General features: G+C 29.8%; 1 protein-coding gene across 1 annotated transcript; it reads right to left on the reverse strand.

Annotated features, from left to right (window-relative positions):
• Positions 1-1,985: 1,985 nt before the first annotated feature.
• On the reverse strand, positions 1,986-8,181 carry LOC123203565 (beta-galactosidase 16-like). Its single transcript, XM_044619988.1, has 18 exons — positions 8,014-8,181; positions 6,751-6,846; positions 6,534-6,646; positions 6,128-6,194; positions 5,925-6,017; positions 5,026-5,169; positions 4,859-4,953; positions 4,651-4,756; positions 4,474-4,558; positions 4,110-4,228; positions 3,873-4,034; positions 3,400-3,572; positions 3,173-3,264; positions 2,985-3,094; positions 2,771-2,878; positions 2,546-2,650; positions 2,319-2,464; positions 1,986-2,100 (listed from the first exon to the last, which is right to left on the reverse strand). The coding sequence occupies exons 1-18, from the start codon at positions 8,179-8,181 to the stop codon at positions 1,986-1,988; spliced, it is 2,097 nt and encodes a 698-aa protein (XP_044475923.1).
• Positions 8,182-21,354: the final 13,173 nt, after the last annotated feature.

Genomic DNA, 21,354 nt, shown 5'->3' on the forward strand with positions numbered 1-21,354 from the left:
ATATATATATATATATATATATATATTTATTTATTTATTTATTTATAAAAAAATATGGTTTATAGTTTAGTTTGGTTTGAAAATTGTTCAAACCATAATCTAAATTGAAAAAACAATTTTAAAAATTTTCAGCCCAAACCGAACTATAATTTTTAAGTAGTTCGATTCAGTTTTACGATTTAAACCTAATTATGCATACCCCTACACCTGCAGGTCTCTAATCATCTCCAAACTAAATCTAATGTTTTGTCATATATTTCTATGAGTTTATGACACCTTAACACGAAAGTAAGGCTCATACAATTCAGAATGACATCAAATACAAACATTACAAGGAATTCCATATGATTACACTTCATCCCATATAACCACTTAGTGTGTATGTTCATTCCATCCGATCATTCAATTCAACTGTCCTTATCATCCATTTAAACCATGTTAACATGGATCACAGAAATACCCATAGGAAGTTTATATATATGTAATGATGATGCCATGGAAAGGGTTGGAGCCATAACTGCACTCTTAAAATATCAACACCATGCTCACTCTTTCCTCTCTCTATTGGAGATAAGAAGGCTTTGAATGAAATGGGATAATAATCACGAATAATCATTAACACTCAAATCCTCACATAAACATCCCTACCTAATGTCAATCCAATAGAGACGAAAAGAATGAAGAGAACATGATGAAAAAAAAGAATAAAAAGTTCAAAAAGCATGATCGTTGTAACCATCAAATAGAAGCAAAATGAAGATTTGAATTTTTAGGACACAATTACAAATATGAGTGAAGATGGAAAAAGATTACATAATTAGGTTTAAAAGTATTTTTAAAAATAAGAATTAGTGTTTTGTACAATTAGTACGACAGATTGAACAAGTTGTGATTGCACTACTAAAACCATCCTAATTCGCGGTTTGATCAATGGATTATCCTAATCCATAAGTTGAGGCATAAAAAATTGCAAAATTTGAGGGTATTAGGACTTGAGCACTCCGCCTTTTTTTTTTTTAAGCTATTTTAGGTTAAGGCGTAAAATTTTGTCATTGTTTGGACTTAAACCCAAATTTTGTAACTAAAGATTGACACGCTACCACCAAGCCAAATTCAAAATTGTTTACATATTAATTTGATCCTGATTCAATATTTAATAATTAAGTATATGAAATTATTTTACATATTATTTTTAATATTTATTTAAACAATACACTAATTCGACATTAATTAATCAATCTGTCTGTCGGTTGAATTGAATCAAATCATTGAATCAAGTAAATAAAAAGTCTTATCTTGATATGTTATTAAAGAGAGCTTGAAAGTCTACTGTTTTACCACCTAAGCTATCCCTCAGATAAGAATAGTTAACAATAGAAAAATGACATTGAGTGAGAGAAAAGTAAAGTATTCTAGTTTTCATTTCTCATCTCGGAATAATGTTATGTAATATAATATTCAATCATTTTGTAAAATAACTAAGCAGGCAACACATCATTTGCAAACTTTCAAACAATTCAAGTAGAAAAGGAAAAACTTGTAATTTTTGTCATTGATAAATGGATGAATATTCTTCATTTTCTGTTTTTATAAAATATTAAAGGAATACACGAATTATTGTAATATGTAAAACAAATTCACGAAGAATCACATCCTACTTGCAGGAATAAAGTTTTTGAAACCTTGGAACATGGATCTCCACCAAAACTTGTGTTTGATCTTGGGATTGAACCTCTTCTTTTCCCATACAAGTCTATAAAAAGATAGTACACAAAATATGTCGATAAAAATTGAAATAATAATAAATAATTCAAATAAATTTGTTTTTAAACAGTTGTACTAAATTGAGATATTTTGAATTTCATAGATTAGAAGAATGTAGCATTAAAATTAATGTAATAATAATAAAAAAACAAAATTAGAGGTAAGTCTATTATGATGCATCTATAAATAACAAACCAAAGCTCACCAAAATAAAATTATAGTCATGTAATAGTAGGCGTGTCTAATGAGATGGATAGAGGAGATCCACGTCCCTCTTCTTCCAGTACAACTAGGAGATTGCCTGTAGGTTTCAAGAAGGATCTCGGCACATGGTACCTAATAAAAAATTAGTATCATTTTTATTTTGCTATAAAAAATTAGTAGATACTATATCTATATATATATAAAAATAAAATGATACATCATAATAAGTACTTTATATATAAATATGTAATGTTATGTTGCTATAATTGGCGTACGTTGTGAAAGCACAGAAGAATAATGTTAATAGATGAACCAAGACAGGTAAATTAATCAATGTAAAAATGACTTACCATGTTTGTGAAGGAATGCCATTAGGAGTATGAATAGACACCCAATATCGACCAATACTTTGACCATTAACCCAAGCTTCACCTTTCCCCATTGAACCAAAGTTCAATGCAATTGCTTCATTTCCACCAGGTGCATCAAAAACTGTCTGTCAATTTCAAATTCCGTAAATATATTCTCTTTAAAATGTCAACATTCAAGAAAATTCAACTTTTTTGTATTGGATTACCTTGTACCATGAGAGCGGTTGTCGGGAAGACGAAAACTTATTCCATCCAACTTTACTTGATCCTTCATCTGTGTAAATTTGTAAATTCTCTCCTACTAATCCCACCTGCAGACATATAAAAGGGATTTGCAGAGTAATTCTTGCTAGAGATTGTTTGTATTATAGATGAGTATGTATCATAATTAATCTCTTTGTCGTGATAGCTATTTGTCGCAGGTGGAATACCTGATATCCCCATGAAGAATTGGTTAAGATGAGTTTACTATTTTGTTGGAGTTGAAGGGACACCATACAAAGTCCTAAACCTTTTTTCTCCATAAATGCTCCTGAATCCTTAATTCATACAAAAAGCAACAGTAATTTAATCATTTTGGATGAAAACATTGCATTAAAATATAATGATTTAATGAGAAAGTTGAATTAGATTAATCAATGGTACCGGTAATCCAACTGTCACACTTAGCAATGAAATATTGTTGATCCCATTGTTTAAGGAAACCGTATTCTGCAGGCTAAATTTCGGTTTCTGATGTGTCCCATGTGCAGATCCTTAACAAAAACAAATTACTAATTATTTAATAATAATAATAATAATAAAAGATTATTAAAAGGATAAAGTATGATTACCTACTAGTACTCCATTGACAAATGCATGAAGAACATGTCCAAGAGAGTGAACCTCTAATACGGCTTTCGTATTGGAGGATTCATGTTCATACCTATCACAATGCAATATTTGAACCATCTAATTAATTACAACAAAATATTAGAAATGATATGGAAATGTAACTTTAGATAAAAATTGTGCATTTAACCAATAATATTTTTTTTACTCTTATAATCGTAATTTATACCTTAAATTGTACCATAGGTAATCAGAAGAATCTCTGGTAGTAGCAATTTGTTCTAATAAAGAGCTTGATTTGAGCGTGGTGTCGTCATAGTTAGGAATATTCTCTATAAATTCTTCCCATCCATCCAACATCTTGCCTCGTACCATTGATCTTGAATTAGAATGAGTGCTTACCTGTTCAAAATTAAACAAATTCCACCTTCAATGGGCAATATAAATTCCACACAATAGTCTCTATACACTAATATTATAAATCTATTTAGTTTATGATATGGAAATAATTTTAAAAAATAATAATAATACCATATTATATAAAAGAGTGATGTTATAGCGCCCCACCGCCCCCGCCCCCCAAAGTTTTTTATTATAGTTGTCCGCATTTTCTATTTTCTTCTTAATCACAGTTTAACCAATTATTAAATAATTCCTTTACAATTTATATCAAACAGTAAATTAAGGACATATAAATCTTGCCTTTGCAGTATTGAAGATTACGTTCTTGCAGTCGGGTAGAATGCTAACTGATTCTGCAGGAAGTGTGTAGGAAGAATTATTAAATGGCACCTCAACTTCTTGTCCTCCTTCGTTCACCAGAAAGGCTGCACAGTTTCTAGAATCTGTGCGAAAAACATAGGCCTGCATGCAATAATTTCATGAATTGATATATAACAATCCCTTAAATCTATTATATATTATTAACATCATTCTTACTGCTCGTTTATCTCCCAGAGAATAAATAGTTTGTTGTCCATAAAGTAATGTTTCTGCACAATTCTTGATTGCAGTATGCAACTCCTTGAGATGTCCCCATTTTGGTTGCCTAATCATTCCTAATATTATCAACAAAATTTGCTTAATTAATCTTTAATTTTGTGTTATGTATATTGTAGTGAAAATTATAAGAATAATACTATGCGAGTATACAAAATAATATATATTTATATGCATCATTATCTGATTAGATGTTACTTTTTTCTTAATTCAAAATCATCTAATCATATAATGACATATATCAAATATGTATCCATTTATATATTTAAAATGAGTATAATAATTTATTGTAAATTTTAAATACCGTATTCATCAAGGGGGGCCTGGTCATAGTAACTTGTTATTACAAATGAAGATGCTGTCCTTCCAAAATTGGTTCCACCATGATACTGCAACAATAAATCTCTTCAGTTAATTGATGTTGAAGGGAAATTAGTAACAATTAATTTACTAATTAGTTTTTAAAGAATGAATCTTTTACCATATAATAATTTACAAAACTTCCATTCCTTGCAACCCATAAAGCAACATGAAATGCAATGTCCTCGGGAGATCTCAAAAGTGGATCTTCACCATATACTTGATACCTTCAAGTTTTGAAAATGAGAAAATTGAAATTACTTTCAGGTCTGTTTGCATGTTGAATTTTGTTTTTTTTTTAAATTAAAGCAAAGATTTTGGTGACATACTGAGAAGTCCAATTCTCTGTCCATATGGATGGCTTATTGGGTGAATTTGGACCGACAAATGTCTGCCCACATTTCATACCATTGCATGCATTAATCTGCATGCACATACAAGAATTATAAGTGTTCATATTTTTTCTAAGATGATTGTAAATAATTAATTTAATTACCACAGGATCAGGAGCATCATTTTGCCTGCACATCACCCAGGGCACTCCAGTTTGAAGTCCTGCAGCCATTTCCGCAGCCCATTTGACGTACGGTGGCCCTCTCTCTTTGAAAGCTGCTTCTACCATTGAGTATTCATTTTCGATCTATTACCATATTTAACAATTTAATTCATAACCTAATACATATAATTTTCATGGCCATACATCAATTAAGATTGTTGTTATTTAAACTCCACCAAAACATTGTTTAGGCCCAATTTAAATATATGTAAATAGATTCATACTTGATATATATATGTTATCATATGATTTAATGATTTTTAATTAAAGATAAAATAATATACAATCATATGATATCATACCTACATATGAACCCATTTATGTACTTAAAATTGACACACATAATTTACTCTTTAAATACATATAATTGCATGTATAAAGTGATTTTTATAATTGTGCTACTCGAATTTCATATTTTATGTGATAATATAATCCTAAGCTTAGAAATGATGATGTAGATTCTTGTAATTATTATTTACAATAAAATTATATATAAATACTTTTAAATATATAATTAGATATTTAGATAATGTATCATCTTGTGATTAAATAATTTTTAATTAAAAATAAAATTACATATAATTACATAATAATAAATCATTTATGTTCATAATTATGTATTCACAAGTATATACATATAATATTATTACTTAATTATTTATGAAAGCTTTGAAAATAGTTATGATTTTAAATTGTTAATGTTTTTTTGCTAATCTTATATTATGGTATCATTTTAATTTTGAAAAGTATTAATTATGGGTTTTACAAAGAATTTGAGTGAGAATCAATAACAACACTCCTTAAAATGTTTTGTTCATTTAACTTGCAAAGTAATGAACCTGTGAGAGTATGATGGGGCCTCCCTGTGAAGCATATAACCCTGCTGCTTTCATCATGTTCACTATATTTGTGGTAAAGTTTTGCATGTAAACCTTCCATAATAAAATCAGGAAATAAATTATCAAATAATTATTGTTCGATTTAATTTATATTCAAGAATAAAATAAAAATTAATTAAGCATAGAAAAATAATAGCCTTTACCTTGAAGGGTTCATTGTCACATCGAAAGGTAATGTTTGGGATGTCACGCAGCCACAATGGTAGACCTCTGCATCCATTTCATAACATATTTTCATTTTTTATATTTAAAAATGAATTTATTTCATTGGCTGCTTGAGAGAAAACCAAAGTATCCAAGCATCTCAATAAATTTCAAAAAAATATTAAATACTCACTTAAAATCACCAAAAACCACATGAAAATTATATTACAAATCCCTTAAAATAACAAAATCCCCATAAGCAAGGATATGTTATAATTTTCAAAATAATTGGAGTGTTTTAGATTTAACTCTATTTCAAGGATGAATGTAATTACCTTGAGAAAAATATTTAGTTTTAGTGATTTTTAGGAAAATAAGTAACGAAAATGAAAATACATAATATACCCGTAAGACCATTCACTCTCGATGAAAGGTCCGATCCTGAGGCTGGCATAGAGCCCTTGAGCTTGTATTTGTTTAATGAACTGCACGAGATCTTTTCTTCCACTAAAATCATACTGCAAATTAATTAAAGACATACATACATACATACATAATTCTCCTCAAAATTCATATGTATTAATGTAATGAATGAATAGAGAAGATTAATTAAATTAAGTACCTGGCCTGGTTGAGGTTCATGAAGGTTCCAAAACACATAGGTTTGAATCACGTCTAGCCCTCCATCTTTGGCTTTGCTTATCAAAGATGCCCATGTCTGCCAATATATCAAATCTTAATATAATTTAGGTTTAAATCGAGTTATTGTTACTGAATTTTGTAAGCAAGGATAGCAATTAATTAACCAGACAGTGGACTATGTGAATTTATATTAGAAAATTTAATATTGTATAATAATAACAGTTTTCAATCAAATGAGAGATTAAACATCTCAAACATTTATTGTGGTCTCTTATATTTTGTAAATATCGCAGATCCCTCGAAGATATCGTCAAAACTTAGATGGTTATATCTGTCGCCTTTTTTTGTTACTTTGGAAATATTTATGTATATATATATATATTCAATATTTTATTTATTCATTCTTTGACCTGATACTCAGTCCCATAAAAATTATCGTTTTTGAAAATGGTCAAACCTTTTTATTCTAAAAAATATTTTCATTTCGTAAAGATAAAGATCATGTTTGGTTCCCTTGTTTTTGACTATTTTTCTCATTAATTCTTGCTTGTTTAAGCAGTCATCTTAAACTAACTGTTAGCTATAATTATACCAAGTGGGCACCGCGCAACAATACTATGTCTAAGTATGAATACAAATTTACAAAAACAAAAAAAAAAAAATTCAATTAATACAAAGTGAGAAATATCGGTTCCAACTAAAACTATAATTCTAGATCTACTTGTTCAAATTAAACCAGTTTAAATATCTACCTCAACTTAAAAATATACATTAAGACAAATTTAAAATTAGCTACTTCATTTAATGAAGAGTCCTTTTAGTATGGTGAAAACTTCTTTGTGTTATAATACATTATTATTATTATTTTATCTTCGGTTACTTACAACATTTCCTTTAGAACTAATAACAAACAAACAATTACATCATTAATTAGCACATAATGTTTTGACATCAATTCTACATAGTAAAGTGTTAACATTATCATACCAATAAAGTTGTATCAGCATAACTTAGAACCATACTATAATTATTCTTTTTTTTTTATATAGTTTTCGATCCAATAACGAGACACCAACTTTTAAAAAAAGTGTTAAAATTATTATCAGAATGTAAAGCCATATCAATATAGACGAAAAACATTATCATTATCTGAAAAAACACTCCCGAATTCTAAAATATGTTATCATCTTTCATGCATGGCGGCATATGAAGAAATGGGTAAAAGAAAGGAGTGAAAGAATACCTCAGGAGGGCTTCGAGGATAATGAATAGAACCAGAGAACAAAATTTTCCGTTGGCCGTCAATGATCAAAGATCTGCCATCGTAAGTCACTTCGCCACCAGGAACGGCGCCACTGAACACCACCGCCACAGCCACTATCACAAGCCAACACAACAGCAGCCTCACCATTTTCTCTTGCAAGGTCAAACTAGCTACAAATTAATGCAATGGCTGACTCTATGAAGAAACAACACACTCTCTTCAGAATCTTTAAATAAACAAAAATATTGAATATAAAAACATTTCAAATCGTAATCTCAGGGAAATTATTTTGAGACATTTCGTAGAAAAGAAGGGAAAGCTGAAGGCCTTAAGCCAGGCATTGAGAAGAATTGTGAAGAGTGCAATTGCGATATAAATAAGATTTGCTTAATTATATATACTTTGTTGTTGATTATCAATTAATTTATTGTTTCAATTTGGTAATAAAAAATCAATGGCCAGTTGTTATGAAAACAAGATGTGAAATATTGAGAAAGAGAGGCGGCAGATAATGGGGGTCAGTGTTGCACGTCAACTGGGTTTTTATTTCAAGAGTTGGACGGTTCTTTCAGTGTGAGAAAACATAGGCCAATAAAGTTAAAAAGTTATTAAAAAAAAAAATTAGTGCAAAGTATTCTTGTTTTAAAAAGTAAATTAAATTATAATTGCTTTGTTAGCATCACATAAATAATAGAATAATGAGTAAATTATTAAATATATCAAATAATTAATTTGCTGCCGTTTATGTTGGACAAGTCATTAACTTCTGGCATAAGAGAAATTTACTTCTAAAGCTATTTATGTATGTGAGAAAACGCTATATTTTTCTGTTGGTGCCTTGATACATACAATAAAAATATATATACTTACTTTAAATATATAAATAAATACATATTTGACATGTGTTATTATATAATTAAATGATTTTGAATTAAGTATAAAGTATTGGTCAATCACATTATGAGACAAATAAGTATATATTAAAAATAAGTATACATATAATTAATTGTACAATACTATGTATGCATATGTTTTGAAGGTAAATATATTTTGCAAGCTACATGGTTTTCAAAAAAAAAAAAAACTTTATGAGATTAGATGGATTGATTTTATATAAACAACTTTTTTTTCCGAAAAGTTGGGGTGCACTATTGCAAATTTAATGGTCGTACGTGGTTGTATGAAAATAATCTGTCATTAGATGAAGAGTAAAGGTCTCTTATATTCTAGTTTTGGTTTTGAGGTAAGAAAATTAGATAAAGGAAACGAGGTACCTTAAATTTCTTCTTGTTAAGCAAGTACTTCAATTTTATATTTTTCTGAATTTGTCTGTCTATCGAAATTAGTCTATCATAAGAAAATTTATTTATTTTGTTGATGTTATTTTTTACCATCTGATATATATTGTTGTGCAAAATATATTACAATAATAGTTGTTAATATCAACCCAAAAAAAATTGTATCAATATGAGAGTATCAGAGAAAATTATAAAGATAAAAGAAATTTTTTAATGTGGTTCGATCCACTGATCCAGTGGCCATGCCCACCATTTTGTATTTTGCTCTTGGGAAGTGTTCTTATGGAAAGTATATAGTGATTACAAAAACAAAGTCCTATAAAGGATGAAGTTGTCTAAGACCTCTTACAAGGGTTTTTTTGTGTTTTTTCTAGGGATTCATCATCTATCTTTGGATATCTCTTGAACACTTCTTGGATACCTCTTCTCTCTATATGATCTTTTATATTTATAGGATAAAAACAAAGAGTAACAATCTCATTCATTATATACAATTCAAATTTACATTCAAAATTAATTTTCTATTATATTATATTAAAGATAGTATAACTAATGGATAACTGATTGATCTTGATTTGGTAAAAAGTTATTGTTTCATATGTAAACATGAGATAAGGATGAAAAGTGATGTAGAATATTGTCACTCATAGTTGAGGGACTTCTTCTAGCAACCTAGGATCATATGATGTATATGGAATCATGTGAGTATATCGGGGATGAATTTAAATCTTGTATGATAAAGAAATTTGAGATGTCAATTTTGGGTTTATTGCATTATTTTCTTTGTCTTGAGGTAAAACAAGTTGAAGATGAAATTTTTATCTCACAAAGAAATTATGCAATGAATCTTTTGAAGAGATCTAATATGGTGAATTGTAAAGTGATAGTTATACTCATGAATATGAAGAAAAAGTTGAATCAATTAAATTTTAATGATAGTACAAAAATGACCAATATAAGTTACTTTAGAAGTTTTGTCAGTGGTTTAAATTACTTATATCATACAAAGCTAGACATTACATTTTTTGTTGGGCTAATGTCCAAAATTATGCATAATCCAACCAAACACCATCTTGGGGCTTGCCAATAGAATATTTAGATATGTTGTAGGAATAATTGAGTTTCAAATTTGGTATTCAAAAGTATCATATGTCATGTTAATTGATTTTATTGATAGTAATTGGGTAGGTTGTTTAAATGATAGGAACAAAAAGCTCCTGGAAACTTATTCAAACTTGGTTTTAGAGTAATTTTTTTGAAGTTCAAAGAAACAAGAGGTTATAGCATTATCAATATCAAAGGCAAAATATATTGCAACTTCATAAGCTTGTCAAGTAGTTTGGTTGAGGAGTTTACTTTTTAATCTTCATCAAGAACAAGTCAATGCAACAAATACCTTTTGTGACAATAAAACAATTACTACAATGATAGGTCCTAGTAAAAGCTATGAGAAATTATGAAGATAAAGTTCTACTCAAGGTGAGAACCAACCACAAAGTATTTTTTAATTAGAACAAGCTTTTTTTCTTTCTCCCTTTTATTGAAGAATATGGAGGAGTTTAAATAACAGTAAAAAATAACAACTTTTCCTAATTCTCAGATCACAACACTAAGAAATAGGATACTAATTACTAATAACAACAAGATAGTCGAATTATTGAATGAGAATAACAATTACTAACCCTATTTTTTAGCAAGCTTGTTAATAGACTTGGACTGTTTCAAGGGCCACCCGTTACCCCAGTTGCAAGCACTTTTAATCCAAATACTTTAGATTCTTTTTAGGCACTCTCAAAGATCTTCTCGGCAGCTTATCAAAACCCCTCCTTTTGACTTGAACCTTGTCTTTAAGGTTAAGGTTAAGGAACTTGTTATTAAACTCTTGAGTGTTTTCTCACGTAGCATCTTCTTCCGAAAGTCATTTCCATTTAATTAAGCTTTCTTCCACAAATTTGGATCCTTTTTGTATCCAACGGCTATCCAGAATAGCTTCAGGTTCCATCACTAACTGTCTATCTTCTGCCATTGGAGGTAATTCAGTAGTAGAGGTAATTGCATCACCTACTTTTTTCTTTAATAAAGACACATGAAATACTGGGTGAATACGAGAATCTGGAGGAAGCTTAAGTCTATAAGCTACCTTGCCAATTCTTTCTTCAATCTGATAGGGTCCATAGAACCTGCTTGCAAGCTTCTAATATGTTATTTTGAGCACTGATTGCTGACGATAAGGTTGTAGTTTCAAAAACACAAAATCCCCAACTTGGTACTCAGTATCTCTGCGTTTAGAATCAACTTGTTGTTTCATTTGATTGTTAGCTACAATCAAATTGTCTTTAAGGTGGTGTAGTAAGGCATTTCTAGAAATTAACCCTTGGTTAACTTCATTAACCGGATAATTGTCTTCATTATATCGCGGTATCGTGGGTGGAGGTCTGCCATAGAGAGCTTGGAACGAAGTCATTCCAGTAGAGGCATGATGTATGGTGTTATACCAAAACTCAGCCCATGGAAGGAAGAAGTGCCATTTTCGGGGCCGTTGGTGAGCAAAGAAGTGAAGATACTGTTCAATATATCGATTTATAACCTCTGTTTGCCTGTCGTTTTGGGGGTGATATGTAGAGCTCATTTTCAACTGAGTGTCTAACATCTTGAAGAATTCCCACTAGAAGTGACTGATAAATATGGAATCATGATCACTAATAATTGAACGAGGCATGCCATGTAGCTTCACTATTCCCTCAACAAACTTTTTCGCCACCATCTTTGCTGTGTAGGGGGAGAAAGAGCTAGGAAATGTGCGAATTTGCTCAGCCTGTCAACAACAACCAAGATTATGTTTTTACCATTAGAAGGGGAAAGGTCGTCAATGAAGTCCATGGTAATGTCATCCCAAACTTGACATGGAATTGGAAGGGGCTGTAAAAGACCTACTGGAGACAATGTTTGGCTTTTGATCCGTTGACATACATCACAATAGTCAACATAATTTTTCACTGTTTCGTACATGGATGGCCAATAGAATTGCTAAGATAATCTCTTTAATGTTTGAAGGACACCTGAATACCCACCCATGGGTGAATTATGAAATTCTTTCAAGAGTAGTTAAACGACGTCGAATTAAAGAGGCACTACCATACGATTTTTGAAGCACACTAGTCAATTTTGCAATTTGTATGGGTTGTCTGGATTTTCTACTGCTAATTTGTTGATTCTCTATAGGTACGGATTGTCCTTGGCCTCTTTTTTTATAATGTCCCATAATGGAGAGTGAGATACAAATAAAGTGTCTAAGCTATAACTGCCTGCTACTCGTGATAATGCATCAGTTGCATTGTTGTCTCTACCCGGCTTATATCTAATCTCACAGTCATATCCCAATAATTTAGATACCCATTTTTGTTGCTCTGGTGTTGTTATGCATTGCTCCAACAAGTACTTAAGACTTTTTTGGTCTGTTTCAATGTAGAATTTTTTGCCTAGCAAATAAGGTCTCTATGTTCGAATTGCTTGGATGATGGCCAACATTTTTTTTTCATAAACCGATAGTGAAAGTTTGTTGTTGCCTAAAGCCCAACTCATGAATGCAATAGGTTTCCCATGTTGACTCAAGACTTCTCCTATGCCACGGTCGGATGTATCTGATTCAATGATAAAAGGTTCATTGAAATTGGGCAATACAATTGTTGGTGTAACGGTCATAGCCTCTTTGAGCTTTTGGAAGGTATTTTTGGCTTCTTCATTCCATCCAAAGTGCCATTTTTTAGTAAGTTAGTGAGAGGTCGATCTATGATGCCATAATTATGAACCAATTTTCTGTAATAACCTGTTAAGCCTAAAAAACCACATAACTCAGAGACATTAGTCAGTTAAGGCCAATTTATCATAGTTGCAATCTTCCTTTAATCAACCTTAACCCCTTGAGGGGTCACAATATGTCCCAAATATTCCAATTCTTGTAAGCCGAATACACATTTGCTGATTTTAACAAAGAATTGATATTGCCTTAATATTTCTAAAAATGTTTTAACATGTTCAAGATGCATGTTCCAGTTGGGGCTATAAATTAAAATGTCATCAAAGAAAACTAAAATGAATTTGCGAAGATAAGGGCAAAAAATTGCATTCATAATGGCTTGAAAGGTAAAGGGTGCATTACAAAGACCAAAGGGCATGACTAAGTATTCATAATGACCATTATGGGTACAAAAAGCAGTTTTATGAATATCATTGTGGTGTACTCGTACCTGATGGTAGCCCGTTGTAAGTCTAATTTGGTGAAATAAGTGGCTCCATGGAACTCATCAATCATGTCATCAACTGTAAGGATAAGAAATCTATCTTTAATGGTTACTACATTTAGTGCTCAATAGTTTGTGTAAAATTGTCAAGACCCATCTTTCTTTTTAACCAATAGAACAAGAGACGAAAATGGAGTAGTACTTGGTTTTATTAGCCCCAATTTTAACATGTCTTAAACTTGTTTTTCAATTTCAACTTTTTGAAAATAGGCATACTTGTATGGTCTCACATTAATGGGTTTAACTCCTTCTTTCAAATTGATGTGGTGACCAACTTCTCTCGTAAGAGGAAATTGTGTAAGTTCTTGAAATACATCCTCAAATTTTTCTAGCAATTGTTGCATCTCGGGATTCAGGTGTTGCCTTGTAGAATCCAGCTCAGGCTGAAAAGAAATAGCAAACATAGACCCTCGTTGTTGACCTTTTTTGGTGATATCTTTCATTGAAACTGCTTGAATGGTTTATGGTCCCATTCCTTGTAATTTTTGGGTTTGGTTGTTCCACTGGAATTCCATGGTTAGAGTCTTCTAATTATACACCACTATTCCTAATTGCTCCAACCAACTAACACCAAGAACCAAGTCCAACCTCATTAATGGTAAGGCATATAAAGTAAAGACAAAAAGAATACCTTGGAGATCAATGGAAACATTTTCAAATCTGCCTTGGCACTTCAATGGTTTTCCGTTTGCCACTTTAAAGTCAAAAGCTTCCGTCAACAGCACTAGTGGTTGTAACATATTGGCCATTTTCTTACTAATAAAATTATGCATAGACCTGCTATCAATCATAACCATGACTGCACATGATCCTATTTTTGCCATCACTTGCATGTAAGGAGATCTTAAGTTGCGGTTCCATTGATGTAGTTGTTTCTTCATCGTTGATTCTCCGTTATTGCCTTCCAGAAGTAGAAGTTATGGTCCTCGACACTTATGCCCTGCTGTGAATTTTTCATTATAGTTGAAGCATAAACTTTGTGCTCTTCTTTGTTGCATCTCCTCCCAAGTGAGCTTTTTCATTAGGATAGCTATCTTAGGTTTTGTTGGGGATTAAGTGTCATCCATGCATTTGTTGAGGGGTCTTGTTACTTTTCTATAGCGTGTCAACTGCTCATCACGTATTCTTGCAAGGCTAATGTCTTCTTTTAGTGTCTTAGGTTTGAACATTCTTATGCCATCAGCTATTTCCGCCTTGAGTCCTCCCATAAATGTTCCTACTAACATTTTTTGAGTCTACCCTTGTACCTGATTGCCCAACCTCTCGAACTTCTTTTGTTAGTCACATAAAGATCCAGCTTATCTGATTTTTGATAATGATTCATCAAAGTTCTCACAGTCAATAGGACCAAAACGGGACCATAGCTCTTCTATCAAAATGCCCCATGTCACCTCCTTTCCCTCCTCGTGATAAGCTTTTTGTAACCACTGCCACCACTAATTTGCTTCACCCTCCAAATGAAAAAAAGCCAAAGATACTTTTTGTGTTTCTAAAGTACCCTAGTATTTAAAGAACTGATCAACACATGTGAACCGTTCCATTGGATCATCACCCGAATACTTGGGAAATTCGACTCTAGCTAGTTTAGGAGAGAACATTGATGGTTTTCCTTCCATATGATCATGAGCTCGCCTATTGGAAGATTGCCTGCTGTGTTCATTGAGGTTGCTAGAGGTAGCCTCCTGCCTAGTAGTCAAAATGTTGGACATTTTGCTAATAGCAGCTTCGAGCTGTCGCAGTTTATCGTTAACTCCCAACTCCATTCGATTCATGTTAGCTTGCAGATCCCCAAGACTAGCTTCCAAGTTTTCTATTCTTTCTTTGTTGGTAGTCATGTTTTTGTAGCTCTAATACCAAATGATAGGTCCCAATCAAAGCTATAAGAAATTATGAAGATAAAGTTCTACTCAAGGTGAGAACCAACCGCAAAGTATTTTTTAATTGGAACAAGCTTTTTTTTTTTTCTCCCTTTTATTGAAGAATATGGAGGAGTTTAAGTAACAGTAAAAAATAACAATTTTTCCTAATTCTTAGATCACAACACTAAGAAATAGGACACTAACAGCTAATAACAACAAGATAGCCGAATTATTGAATGAAAATAACAATTACTAATCCTATTTTTTAGCAAGCTTGTTAACAGACTTGGACTGTTTCAAGGGCCACCCCTTACCCCAGTTGCAAGCACTTTTAATCCAAATACTTTGGATTCCTTTTAGGCACTCTCAGAGATCTTCTCGATGGCTCATCATGCAATGACAAATAGTCCTTCCTTCCACTGCAAAACCAAACACGTTGACATTTCTTATCTCTTTTGTTCGAAGTCTAAAAATAAATGGAATTATTACATTGAAGATATGTGGTACAACTGAGCAAGTTGTAAATATTTTGACCATGTCACTTCCTTAGGTCAAGCATGACTATTTCAAATTGTGCAATATGGTTTGCCGATTTTAATAAGGGGAGTATTGAAAAATGATTCAAAATTCTATATTAAGGATAAGTAAGTCTTTTTGTTTATGTTGAAAGAGTTTATCATGTGTATGTGTTTATGGATTCTTAATTTTAAGTTAGGTTGCTATTATGCAAGATATGTGAATAGTGAATGCCCACAAAAGACATGTCATTTCATTTTTTTTTTATTGTACCGTGTTCTACATTTTCTCAGTTAATAAAAACATTTAGTGTGTGCATTTATTTGTCTTTTATCTTTCTCCCCAAAATAAAATAGTTCTTCCTTGGAAGTTGTCCATCAAGGTCTCGTTGCCTGAGATGATGCTCTTTAGACTTGAAAAACAAATTTGAAGCATGCCCAATAATGCATCAAAGTTTTAGCTGATCGTCATCTTTGTGATGTCTCCTTTGCCATGGGTGATTTGGTTTTTGTTTGTCTTTAGCTCTACCGCCAATCTACTGTGATGTATAAGGTAAGCCACAAGCTGAGCAAACTTTTCTTGGACCTTTTCCAATGACAAGTGTTGTTACTAAATTAAATAACCTAAATTAAATAATCATACCCAAAGTATAATAGACTTTTATAATATGATTACATAATGTCCATGAAAACTGATTTTGGACTATATATTTACATAATTTTTATTTTTATCAAATTAAAACATAATCAATGTATGCTTGCATAAAAATTGCTACATATCCACCTTGTGTTCCATGTCTCCCTATTGAAGTTGTGTAAGTCATTTCCATCACAAACTTCCTTCCCACATCCACCATTGAGTGTCAACAAAAAGCCTCTTCTATTGTCGGCTGCAATATTAGCATGTCGAATTGTGATGCATCAAAGTTCAACTAGAAGGCAAGTTTTGGTGCAGTAGACTTCTTCATATCTTGAAGACGCAACTTAGTAAGGGTTCACTGCACTATGTCGCTTGTACCCTACCTAACACCCTGAAGACAAAGCGATTTTCAAAGATTGAGGGAATGGAATGAGACTGGACCTGTTTGAGGAAGCTAAATCATGGACCACCTGGGCTAAAGAGGTAGCAGTAATAGAGGAAGTCCAATGCAAAGGAAAGAGTCCATAAGAGACCCAACTTGTGATTACGATTGACCAACCAGAGCCCAACAAAAGGACTCGAAAAGCAAAAGCACCAACTTGAAAAATAAGACAATGTTAAAAAATTAAAAGAAAATTATAATATACAATAGAGTGTAAGTGTATGTAGGCATCATTCAAATATGAAAAAAAAAAAATCATTTTTTTATTTATGTAATTTTTCTAATCAATCTCTGCTTCTGATTTCTTTGCTCTCTCAAAGCCCTATCACTTTGTCCTATTCTAATTGAATATGCTAAGCATCTTTCATGTCTCGTCCTTTTAGAAACTCTTCCTAATTAAATTTGAAAATTATTGCTAATTTGGTCAAACTTTCCAGATTTTCAGCTATTTGCTTTTCGTATGTATGGACATTTTATTAGTCTGTCTGGGCCTAATTATTCCAAATAATCACCATTATATTTCAATTTTCAGGCCACAATGTCAGGAATATTTGTTGAAAAAAATATGATGAAATTGAAATGTTAATCAAAATAAAGATTAGTTGTGTCTCGCCCTCACTTAATGCTTCTAGATGGAGAATTTAATTTAATTAATTAATCAATGAATGAATATATTTATTTATTTATTTCTTTACCGACAATAAGTATCTAATAGACCCAAAAATATCATATATCAAGGAAAAAAATTTTATATTTTGGCCAAAAAAAAAGAGAAATATATCTATTGTATGTGATACCCAAAACGCAAAAAGACTTATTCTCACCCAAGGTTTGATGTATTTTCAAACTTTTACCTATAAGATTTTAAAATTTTAAATACCTACTATTTTCTTAAAATTCTCTATTATGATTAGGGGTAAAATCATCATTTACGAAAAAATTTAAAAAAAATAAAATTTATCTCATTTTATCTTCTTATTTTAAAAATTAATAATTTTTTTCACTCAAAGTTTTAAAAACTTAAGTATTCCCCCTTAGGGTTTTCTCTTTTTTTCTATCTCTATCAGTGATCAGAATCAATTTGTGTTTGTAATACCTACAAGTAAGTTCAAGGGCATTTCAATCTTTCTTTAGTTTTAAAATATGGCAATAAATGATTTTAAGGGTACACGTCCGTGTATGGGACAATAAATGATTTTAAAATATTGCAATTTATAAGGTATAGTTTATTTAGATAGTTTATAATTATAAATTATTTATTTTAATTGAATTTTACAGTTGAAAGAATTATTGGATTAAAATTTTAACATTGATATAAATGGTAATTAAATTATGATACCCCAAATGGTAATTTAAGTGGTTAAAAAAAAAACGAGTTTAAGTTTTATCTAGTGACATATTAAAATTAAGCTCTTATCTTATTTGATTCAATAGTTATAGGATCGATCACTAAACTCAGAGTTTATTCTTCTTAGTATAATTGATTTGGTCCTGAAAAAATGCTCCAATTTAAATAGAATTTTTTATTACCAAAAAAAAATTATGTTATTTCATGACATATTAATATTAATTTAAAATAGAGCAATTTTATTTTGATAAAATGTTGTTTCGTGTGTTTTTTTTATAAGAATTGTGTTATTTTATGACATATTACAAAACATATTTTTTTGTAACAAATTATATTGTTATATATTGTGTTTTAATATGAGTTATTTATTATATAGTTTAGATTAATTCAAATCAAATCAGATAAATTGAATATATTTAAATTCAGTTTAAGATTAAACAATTTTAACATGATTATATTTTAAATCGAGTTAAAATTTAATTTTAAAATTTGAACTAATATAATAGAAATACAATATGATAATATGAACCACTATATCTAAAATAAATAAACAAAAGTAATGCGTTATGATGTTATCAAAAGTGCTTGAGCCTTTCTCTTAAGTCATTTGCACATGTTATTTATTATTTAATTAGATATTCTCACAACCACTATCTTTCGTCAATATTCATGCCTTAACCTTTAAACCCAACAAACTCCATATTTTTCTTTTCTACTTCATCTGTCATCTTTGAATTATGAAAATGGATGTAGGGGTGGTCCTTAAGTCACCCAAATGACACAAAGTTTTATCTTGGCCAATATACCGTTTCCCACCCACGGTTTGCTGAAATGACAAATTCTCATTCCACGTTTCAAAATGCTAGATTCTTGTCCATCATTCATTTCCGTCAGTAAATTCTATTAAGTAAAAGAATAAAAAAGTTGTCTTTAATAGATTTTCATTTATATTGTTTCCTTGCAAAATAACTTGTCTTTGATACATGAACTATAATTTTTTTAAATATTAAGGGTGCTAACTAAATTTTTCAGAGGACATTCTGGAAATTTACAAAAAGTTTAAGGTTTTTCAAAATTTTTAAATTTTCAATATGTTCATAAATATTTTAAAAAATTATAACAACATTTCAAATAACATAACAAAATATAATATTTAAGTTGATAAGAGTTTTGATACTTATAAGAGTTTAAGTAATAAAATTTCAAATTAGTAAGGATATATCAATAATTTGACATTTATATCGACTATCACTAGTAGTTTTGTAGAACTCACAATTTTTAATACGACCCAATAACTTGACCCGACATGACACAAAAAATATCAGGTTAGAGTTGAGTTTTTTGACACAAAATTTATTTCGGCTCAATCTAACATAACATAAAATTAAATTAGGTAGTGTTAGGGTTCATACAAAAGTAACCTCATATGATACGAATTAACTTGAACATTTTAGAAAAATATTACTTTAATAGAATTTGTTAAAAATAAATTATAGAAATGTTGAAAAGCAATATCAACAGCAATTACAATTCTTATGGATTGCACATAGTTTTATCTTTATATAACTATAATTACTCATATAATTATTTATTTTTATTTAAATATTTTATTTTATTATTAAGTAGTAAAAATTAATTTAGTTAGTAAGATTATATATGTATTTTAAAAGTCTTACTCAAATTATAATTACACTTTGTATCTTTATAATAAGAATTTTAAATATTTACAAATTATATATAATTGTATCTTTGTATAATTATAATTACTTATATTATTTTTTTATTTAAATATTTTATTTTATTATTAAATAGTAAGAATTTGATTTAGTTAATCAAATTATTGACATGTTTGAAAAGTCTTAATATGTAAATTTTTATACCATTTGTCAATAAGATAAAAAATTAAATTATATATTTTATTAATAATATATTGGAATAATTTGATGAATAAATTAAAATGATAAAAACACTTTAAAGAATAAAAACAATAGATAATTTCAATTCCATTTGGGTTAGATAGGGTCAATTCGAATATTAAAAGATTGGGTTAAGATTAAAAAATTTTTGATACGATTCTAAATTAGATTGGGTTAGAGTTGAAATCTTTAATTTTTTTTTTTAAACTTAAATGATGAAAAATTATCATTTCATCAACCCTTGAGTGGCAAATACCCATTTGACATTTTTCCTTTTTCAATAAAATGTATTTCTACGTCCGAGTTTATTTATTTTATAAAACAAATAATACTATATATATATATATATATATATATATATATATATATATTTTAAATATATAAATAGATACATATTTATATATTTTTATATGATTAAATATTTTTTAATTATTAATTTAAAATTATTTAATCATATGATAATACACATTAAATATATATTTATTTATATATTTAAAATAAATATATATAATGATAAACTAATATCTATTTCTATCATAACATGTCATCAATAGTTAGCATTTATACATCATTTTACTCAAATAATAGATTTATTTTCATACTTAAATCAACACCAAAGTTTATTCAAAGTGTAAAATTGAAGTCATGAAGAAGTTGTTCTGTCTTGATTTCTCAATGAAGTAGTGTTGAATGTTAGGTCAGGGGAAAGTGAAGCCATGGGCATCACTTAATTACATTAGCTAAAATAAATGTATGAATATACAAATCATCATTTAATTTCAAACAATAAACTAAAATAAAGAATAATTTAAATTTGTTTAAATTACATGAGCTAAAAAAATGGATAATATAAAACAGGAGAGGGAATTGGTTTTCTCGGTTTTTCACATGACCAAATTTTTTTTTTTTTTTTTTTGTATAAAAATTTTATATTTATCAAAATTAAATCAACCCCATGACACCACTGCATTGCTACAAATGCGGAAACAAATTTTGAAAAC

The sequence above is a fragment of the Mangifera indica genome, chromosome 19, assembly GCF_011075055.1.
Source record: "Mangifera indica cultivar Alphonso chromosome 19, CATAS_Mindica_2.1, whole genome shotgun sequence".
NCBI lineage: Eukaryota > Viridiplantae > Streptophyta > Magnoliopsida > Sapindales > Anacardiaceae > Mangifera > Mangifera indica.

Coding starts and splice junctions, on each gene's coding strand:
- LOC123203565 (XM_044619988.1), bottom strand. CDS start 8,181: ATGGTGAGGCTGCTGTTGTGTTGGCTTGTGATAGTGGCTGTGGCGGTG. Junction 3,573..3,872: donor TAATCTTCAATACTGCAAAG/GCAAGATTTATA, acceptor AATTTTGAACAG/GTAAGCACTCATTCTAATTC. Junction 3,265..3,399: donor TACCTATGGTACAATTTAAG/GTATAAATTACG, acceptor GCATTGTGATAG/GTATGAACATGAATCCTCCA.